Source organism: Colossoma macropomum, unplaced genomic scaffold (genome assembly GCF_904425465.1).
Source record: "Colossoma macropomum unplaced genomic scaffold, Colossoma_macropomum, whole genome shotgun sequence".
NCBI lineage: Eukaryota > Metazoa > Chordata > Actinopteri > Characiformes > Serrasalmidae > Colossoma > Colossoma macropomum.
In genome coordinates, this window is record NW_023494797.1 from 12,490,010 (window position 1) to 12,499,064 (window position 9,055).

General features: G+C 38.6%; 1 protein-coding gene across 1 annotated transcript; it reads right to left on the minus strand.

The window, feature by feature from the left end:
* Positions 1-2,142: 2,142 nt before the first annotated feature.
* LOC118817384 (hyaluronan and proteoglycan link protein 3-like) lies at positions 2,143-7,462 on the minus strand. Its single transcript, XM_036584022.1, has 5 exons — positions 7,277-7,462; positions 6,745-6,900; positions 5,026-5,394; positions 4,421-4,723; positions 2,143-2,873 (listed from the first exon to the last, which is right to left on the minus strand). Exons 1-5 carry the CDS (start codon positions 7,290-7,292, stop codon positions 2,590-2,592), a joined length of 1,128 nt encoding a protein of 375 aa, XP_036439915.1. The 5' UTR covers positions 7,293-7,462; the 3' UTR covers positions 2,143-2,589.
* Between the last annotated feature and the right edge of the window lie 1,593 nt (positions 7,463-9,055).

The window sequence follows — 9,055 nt, forward strand, 5'->3', positions numbered from 1 at the left end:
AGCTTACTGCTATTACTGTCATTCTCCATTCTTGCAGAAGACCTCAGAGATGTCTTGTTTTTTTCCCATGATGTTTTTCAGTTACTATCGGTTATGACAAGTGCCTTATGAATGTTTTTTCTTGTGAAGCCTTTAGGTCCACTCTAGTATCAGTGAGAGGCTGTGCCTCTCTTCCCCAGCATTAGGGGAACTTTTGTAAAGTGTAATCTTGTTTTCATCATTTATGTTGTCATCAATGAACTGATAAAACAGTAGAAGATGATACCCTGAAGTTGATTAGGAACTATTAGGATCTCTCATGCAAGCACAGAAACTGATTGTTCTTTGGAAAAGGGGGTTAATCAGTTCACCTTCACACTGGTTATGACTTTTTCAGTGAAGGACACAAAGCCATTCAAGGAGCAGATGCGTTGAAGTGAGACAGAGGTTGCCATGAGAACAGTTGTCTTTTGAGATAATGTCAATGTAGTCACAGATGACATCACACAGCTTGTTTTTGGTGGAATAAATGTATTACCGAAAAGGAAAAACATGACAAATTGCCAAATAAAACATTCCATACATCACTTTTAATCCAATGCAGCGATTCATTGTGTGTTCTTGATAAAGTACAGACCAGCAGTCGAGAGCAAAAGTCTGCTTTCAGTACTTTTACTCAGAGACGTTATTCACCGTTCACAGGTAATGGAAAGTGTTCTCACCTTGTCCAACCCAGTCTGGAAATGCATGTGGGGTCGGCGAAAAGCAAACAAGTTTTCTTTCAGTAACAAGACTGTAAAATTACAGGAGTTACAGTTTGTTCAGTGGGGTGGAGTGCAGGTACTCAGCTGGCCTTTGACTGAATGGAGCCTTTTAGGGCTCTTCTGATGCACAGAGCTTTTTCTCCTCTCTGGCCCTGAGCTCCTCCATGTCCACTGAGGACACTCATCAGTTGAGACCCCTACTGGCAGGATCATAGCATGGCATCTGTTTCCAGAACTTTTGAGGTGCAAATCTAAAATGCTTTTCCCCATATTTATCCTACAAAGCTTCTGTTGTAACTGTATTCCTTATGGTGTAAGAGACAAATAGCTGAGCCAAGATCAGCTCACTCTGCAAATAAGGGCCCAAATATGTATCCTGAGTACAGCATGTAAATGATTTACATTACAGAAATTAGGACTGTCACTATTGACTAGCCATTATTTGTGATGATTAACTGAGCAATCAAAAGGTAAAAAAGGGTCAAACAAGCTACTTAAAGTGGACTTAAGTGAACAATAACAAACCAAATCTGAATTTGTAATAAGTAGGAGACTTTAAAAATAAAAATACTATGTGGCTGAATATGCAGATAAGTGGGCGCGTCCATCAGGCTATCTACTACTGTAAAAGAGAGCAGTAGCAGAATTTAAAATATGCAATATTATTTATCTTGTTCACTCAATGAAGTGAAAATTAAGTAAACAAGATCAATTTTAATGAATCGATCCTGACAGCCTTATTATAAATAAATGATTTACAGTACAGTCAACACATGTAGATAAAAACAGGGATTATGTAATCTTTTTAACATACAGTATTATCCAAAAGTTTAAACTCCTCTGCCAAAATTACGTTTTGTTTATTTTCTAATTTTCAATTTCTATTTTTGCTGAATTCATATAAATATTTAAAAAAAAAATATTTAAATGTGCCATAACGTCTGCACAGTCCACATTTTATGTTTTATTTTTTTCCCAATAGGTTAAATTCAGCAAATAAACAGTACTTGTGCATTAAAATGTGCAGAAATGTCTTCTCTGTAGAGGACATGTGAACAAAATGTTTAATTTGGGCACCCAAACCTTTGCACACGACTGTACCTATATACATAGCTATTACAAAAGTATGATCATTACTTGCATTAAAATAAAGCCACCACCTGTGTAAGCACATGTTCCTGTCTCAGGACTGTCAGGACTGTCAACCTAGAAAGCTAATTCATAGAAATTTAACAAAGTACTTAATGATAACATATATATGCTCCTGATTATTTTATAAGCAGTCTTCCAGTTGAGAAAGTGCTTTGGGGTTTGGAAGCTCTACCAAGAATGATGATGAGCAAACCAGCAACCCTATAAACCAGAGCTTACCAGAAAGAAGAGGTGTATGTAGTAATTATGTATTGTAACTGGAACTGGAAATATTTAGAACATATTTTTTAATTGTACATATTTTGGCCAGTTTATGGGAACAAAACTACAAATGTTTCAGCTCTTGCCCTCTTCAATGTGACACAAAATCTGGATGGCAGATATTTATTATTTAATGTGTGTGAACTACAAAAGCATAGTGACCATATTTTGTTTTCATAATAACTTACCACCTATATACTTTCACCTACATAGTATCACCCCTGCAGTCTTTTAGATCGTTATGGAAATCTGAGCATGAATCTCCAAAAGAAGTGAACAATCTGTAAATGTTTAAGCCATACTGGAAGTTTTCCATTCATGTCTACAGCTCCCAGCTTGTATGAGGTGAGTTCAGACATATACCTTGGATTGAAGACATTTTCATTCACATTCAACAGGCAAAGGCAGATTCTCAGTACACTTCAATTAGCTTTTACCTAGAGCTATAGCAGTACACTCCATGCTTGTGGTGTGGGGAGGGGAAGCCAAAGCTGCGGACCCCCGGCTCATTTGGGCCACAGTTTGGGCGAGGGTTAGTTATGGGGTAGCGCAGGCTCCCATCAGCCAGCCAGCCAGCATCACAGCGATCCAGCCCCAGGAACTTCCATGCTGCAAACAGCTGACCCACCTTGGCTATGTGTGCACCATCCTCAACACAAGCCTGGACAGCCTCAGTGAAGTTCAGCCTCTGAGGATGCTGGAGGTAGTAGACTCTGCCTGGAAGAGGATACAAAGTTAACAATTATAGGTAATTTTAAAATCATCATTGACTGGTTTCCAGACCGCTACACTCTTAAAAAGATGGTTCTTCTAGGGTTCTTTAGTAAAGAAAATGGTTTTATAAAGAACCATGAACACTCAAAGAGCCCTTTGTATGATTAAAGGACCCTTTAATCATGCACAGGGTTCTCTGAGTGTTCGTGGTTCTGTATAGAACCATTTTCTTTACTAAAGAACCTTTAAAGAACCATTTTTAAGAAGGTAGTTTTAGACTGAATATGATTTTTATTAGTGATGTACCATATGCACTGCAATTTAGTCCAACACTAGGTTTAGTCGATCCACAAGAATCCACACCATGCATGCTTAAATGCATTCAATGCATCACTTAACACAAATTAGTATTAGTCTGTGTGCCTTAAGATGTCTTGCACTTCAGTGAAATGCTTGTCACTTGAAGCTAACTGAAATAATAAAACATTTCTGTTTTATGCAAAGAAACAATATTTTATTATGATTTAAAGGGCCCATATCATGGAAAATCAAATTTCCTTTGCCTTTTTTAAAAACAGGAGTTTGAAGTCATTTGTAAACGTACTTAAAGTTTCAAAATGTACCGTTCACTACCCAGTCCACACAGTCCGTAAATAGACACTAAGCTGCAAAACCCTGTTTTCATTCATTGTGTCTGTGATATCACGAGAACCAGCTCATTTACATATATCACCCTTTTCAGCCTATAGCCGTTTAGCCCACCCATTCATAATGAAGTTGTAAGGAGTGTTTCAGCTCTGTGTGTTTTTTGAATAAGGCACAATAAAGGACAGCCAATCATTTTTCTTATTCCTGCCTTAAAGGTAAAGTAACAAAAACAGCCTGTTTAATTTTAAGGGATAAAAAGAGGATGGAAATGGTGTCACATTTGCTGCCCATTCTCCTCCTCACCATCAGAGGTCTCACTCTCCTGAGTATTGAGTTTCATGCCACCCCTGGTCCTAATCAGTGGCCATTCAGTAAAGTATTTATTCAGACATAGGTTCAAGGGCGAGGTCTTGTTTTGGTTTTTCCTGATAATTCTAAGTGGTGTATTTTGTGTTTTCTTCCTGGTTATGATCTGTAATTTTGGTATTTTGGTTTTCAGATTTGGATTGTGGTTTTGGAGTGTTTTTCTTATTGTTGACACCATCTTGAAGGATTTAACTTAGCCTCAATAAATCTGCATCTGACTCCAACCACACCCTGGGAGGGTCATTGTAACAAATGGTCATGTAAAACTGAATTATGACCAATTTTAGTACATAAAACCACACAAATGTTATAATTAGACCTTGAGGGGAAAAATTAAATACAAGAAAAATGTAGGATATGGACCCTGAAATCAAATTTGACCTTTTTTACCTCACTAGTTTAAATCTCTGGTCATACTAAACACTAAAGGCCTTTCAGAGCCAGATCAGAGAGAAACAAAATTCTATCAAGTTGCTGGAAACACAGTGCAATCCAAGTGGAAAAACAAATACAGAAATTATAAAATTCTTTCTGACCCCTGATAGAGCTGGAGAAACAGAAGACGTCGTAGCGGTGCATGTGCTTGTGTCTGGTTCCATAGCTGCGCAGCCCGGGGGCCAGGTCGAGACCTCCACAGGGGGTCCGGGGCTGAGTGATGGGGTACTGCACCGTCCCGTCTGCCAGCCAACCAGCGTTACACCAGTCCAGCCCCTCCTCCCAGGCTGTGTAGAGCTGGTCGAATGTGGCCACTGCAGCGTCCTGTTCCTCACACGCCTGCCGTGCTGCCTGGAAGGTCATGTGGTAGCGGCCGTGCCGAGGCTGGTAGGGGAACACCACACCTGAAGGACATAGAACGGGTCAAAGGTCACTACAGTTGTAGTTTGTGGAGCCAATAACCACAAGTTTAACCCCTTCTTACATTTTGTTTCATTGTTTCTCAATTGTAGCTGTTTTGTAGGAAAAAAAGTGAACAATTTTGACTTATTTTTGCCCTTCATTATGTAACTACTCAATTATGTAATTACATAAATGCATTCAAACAGTGTAACAATAATCAAAGTGATGATTCTGCTCTTCTAATGATTAAGAAAAGTAATAAAAAAGTCTTTATGCACAAGTTTGTGAAGGTTAAGTCAGGCACCTCTGAGCTCCAGATGCACTGTTGCACTCTCATCTTCCAGCCCATCGATGACCTCACAGCGATACTGCCCACTGTCGTTCAGGCTCACATTAGTGATGACCAGTGAAATTTCTCCTGGGAAGTCCTGCTGAAGGTACACTCGATCTTTGAAGTCCCCAAAGCTGCGATGCCGGTGACCAATAGCAACCAGGACATCAGACTCACTGTCCCCAAAGATGGGTAACCAGGCCCACTTCACTCGCACTTTCCGAGGGCTGTTCAGCGGTGGTTCATACCAGAAGTTGCAGGGCAGGGTGATGTTATTGCCCCTTACAGCGAACACAGAGGGCAGCTGAGCCTCGATCCGCAGTTTCACTCCATTGAAGTAGACTGCACCCAAAAAAACAGGCTTCAAACATTACAATAGACATTCTTCAACATGTCTATAAGTACAAAGCTTTTACAGGTCTTTGTATCCTGCAATTGGAAGAGCTACCATTTGTATTATATGGACAGGATTTAGACTGGCACGCTAGAAATATTGAAGTATGTTATTTTACATGGTATTGACTTACTAAATACTTTGACGTTCTTGAAGGAATAGCTTGGTGAAAAATGTAATTTACACAATTTTCTATTGACAAAAAATGTAGCTGGCCAAATCACGTTTGGTGTCCAAAATTTACTTCTCTAATTTTGCACTGGAGTTACAAGATTGATGTAGCCAAAAAATAACAGAAGTCCATTTCACCACAAATCTCCTATATTAGCATCATAGCGCCAGTGCAAAACTCAAGAAGCCCCAGACACCAAATATGTCTCAACTACAAGGTAAAGAAAAAACTGTAAATTCGATTTTTAGTGAACTTTAGCAAACATTCCTTTAATCATTAGTGCAGAATCTAGTCAGGGATGGGGGATATTTTGTCTCAACGTCTTGAAATTATGTGATTTAATTTTTCACAGGATGGTTGTCAAAAAGATACATATTATTGATCATATTTTCCAATAAATTTTCCACACATGTCATACTGTGTTGCCATCACAATCTAAAACAGAGGATGACTGTGTAAGTGAAAATGCACTGAGTGCACATGGAAGAAAAGTCTGTCAGTGTGCAGCAGCGCTCAGCGTATTGGCTAGCCAACTAATGTAATGTTGATACAAATTAATTAGTATCAACATTACATAATTTTTTATCTACCTACACTACAAAGCTCATATGCATTTCTTGTTAATAATATTGTTTGTTTTTGTACTTTAATGTTGACATAAAAAGCATCAGATATTATGAAAATGTGGAATCTCAACATACTTTATCTAGTTCTATGTATTAAATATGCAACTTTTATGTGATGCTAGCATTGTATGAAGATCATAGAGTCTCACCGTTGGTCCCCCTCTACTTGTCAGATCAGATTTGCACTACTGCCCTAAACATTTGATATTCCTTTTTAATAATTACAAAGGTTTCTTTAATGCAAGTGCATCTAAGTGCTACAGAGCCTCTGAAGTGATGGTGATTTTTAATAAGGCATGGTCACGAATTAATATATTGTGGCCTCAATATTGTAATGTGTGGCCTAAGTATGGTAATTTGTGGTCTCAGTGTAGTAATTTGGGGCCTCAATATAGTAACTCGTGGCTCAACATTTTAATTTGTGGCCACGCCTCATTAAAACTAATCACCATATCACCTTAGCGGCGCTGTAAAGTGCAATAGCGATTCTCAGAACATACTTTCTCCGTTGCCGTTGCCATTCATGATGTCTTGGTAGAAGAAGCCGTTGGAGAAAGTCGAGGCCGCCTGGCAGGAGCAGAGCAGTTGCAGGAAAAAGACCAGCAGAGGGCGCGCTTTGTCCATTTGTTGCAGTTCACTTTGAAAATGTGCTAAAACTGAAAAGAAAAGAAAAGAAAAGAAAAGAAAAGAAAAGAAAAGAAAAGAAAAGAAAAGAAAAGACTATTTTTCGAATGACTGACCAGTTCACACTTCATACTTAAAACTTTTTTAGTCAAAACTTAAACTTTATTTTATCCAAACACGATACACGGGCAGCATACGGCATATGTGCTTAATTAAAGCGTTAAAATATCATGTATATGGTACAAATACAATTTATTAAAAAGCAATCAAAAGCAATCGATTAAAACATCACCACATGCCGATATGTCACATAAATCCGTAGCCTTCCAAGGCCATGATGGCTTGTCTCCATTGATCATACTACTTCTTAAAGGAACAACACGACAATAAACATAACGTCCCACTGACCTCTTCGCTGCTGCATTCACTTCACCTGCAGCCAAAAATGATCCAAACGAAGCTGAGAAGTTTCCTCTCAGTGTCTTCAGTCTCTGATCCTGGAGTTAAACACAGGAGCACAGCAGCTCCAACTCTGAGGAGAGAAGAGGACAGGAGCTCCACTTAAGCTGACCAAAGCTGACCAGAGGAGGCTATTTTATCATGGTGGGAAAACGAGGAAACCTCTACAACCACAGGAACTCCATTGTCTTCTGAGGGAGGGGTGAAACGTCACCTCTATTACTTTATAAACTCATAAACTTAAAGCTGTAAATGGGTGAACATGTGGCATCATCTACAACTCTGTACAATTAAACATTAATAACAATAACAGCAGTAACACCCAGGAACATTATATGCTCTTTAAAATTACAGTAATTTGACTAATCATCTCTTCCACTTATCAACCATCATAAATTCATAGACATTTGCAGAAATGTTGCAATTGCGGGAGAGTGTTGTACACATTAGAAAATGAAATGATCATAAAAAAATTAGTAACAAAACAATTAACACTATAAACGGCTCACGAATAGGAGTAACAACTACAGTTAATTACAATTAGGTAATACATTTAAGAAGCATTATGGACTTAATGTAAAGATCTTTACATTAAACCAACAAAAAGGGGAAAAAAGGTCTGGTGTGGGGATTATTTTCTACCTTTCAAGACCTTCATTCTCTAGAAACACTACTTTTGTATATGAGATCATTGTATGGTCCATTTATCACTGCAGTCTAAACCATAACAAATGAGCTCATCAGGAAACAGCTTGAAGAGAAAAGAGCGCCTCACCACAACCCTGTCCACGCTGCGCTGATCCAAGCACAGGTCAAGATTCTGGCAACAAAGATACACCCTAAAAAGTGACGTGTTAAATAACAACACATTTGTTTTACCCGTCTTAACACTTTTTTGTGTCATATTGTTTTCTTATTTAACACATTCTGTGTTGAAGGTAACACAAAATGTGTCGTCTCCAACTGAACACACTGATGTCTCTAGTTAGAGACAGAATGTGTTGTTTTTTAAACACATCTGTTGTCCGAGTGTAATGAAGGTTTTTCACAATGTCATTCTTTAGGTGCTCTGGAGTTTTTAAAGCTTACCTGTAGTTCCTTTTATCATTATAATCCTGAAAAACTACAGTCCAGGTTTTGGAGAGACAAATGAAGACCAGCCTCAAGAGAACACTGCAGCACCTGGGCAGATACCAATCTGAAACTACAGAAAAATTGGGCTTAGCTATTTCGTCAGTCGCCTGTTTTGAAGCACGTCTTGATTCCCCCTCTGTCCTCAGACACTCTGGGCCATTGCATGCATGTGGAGGGCAGTGTGCGTACACCGGCGGGGCAGATGAAAGGCCTAGCTCCAGGCTAGGAATGCTGAGCTGGTCTGAATAGCGGGGGGCTGCTGGATGAGGCTGTAATTTGGGTAACAAACTGTAAGCTGGAACTGTGCTGTGAACGTGAATGTGTAACATTTGCATATGTACATTTCCACATTAATTAAATATATTACTTCAGCGCAGTTACACGTTTAACTAATATTGGAACAAAATAAAGCAGAATATAAAATGTGCCTTAACTTTTGCATGTTTTATTTCATCCCAAAATGTTACATTTGGCATATAAAAGTAATTGGGCATCAAAACATGCTCTAAGTTCTAAAGAATAACCCTAAAGTTATAAGAATAACCCTTAGCTTAATACAGAACATTTACATTATATGGAGGTTCTTTAAGCTTT

Coding starts and splice junctions, on each gene's coding strand:
- LOC118817384 (XM_036584022.1), bottom strand. Junction 4,724..5,025: donor AGTGCATCTGGAGCTCAGAG/GTGCCTGACTTA, acceptor TATGTCCTTCAG/GTGTGGTGTTCCCCTACCAG. Junction 2,874..4,420: donor TTTCTCCAGCTCTATCAGGG/GTCAGAAAGAAT, acceptor ATCCTCTTCCAG/GCAGAGTCTACTACCTCCAG.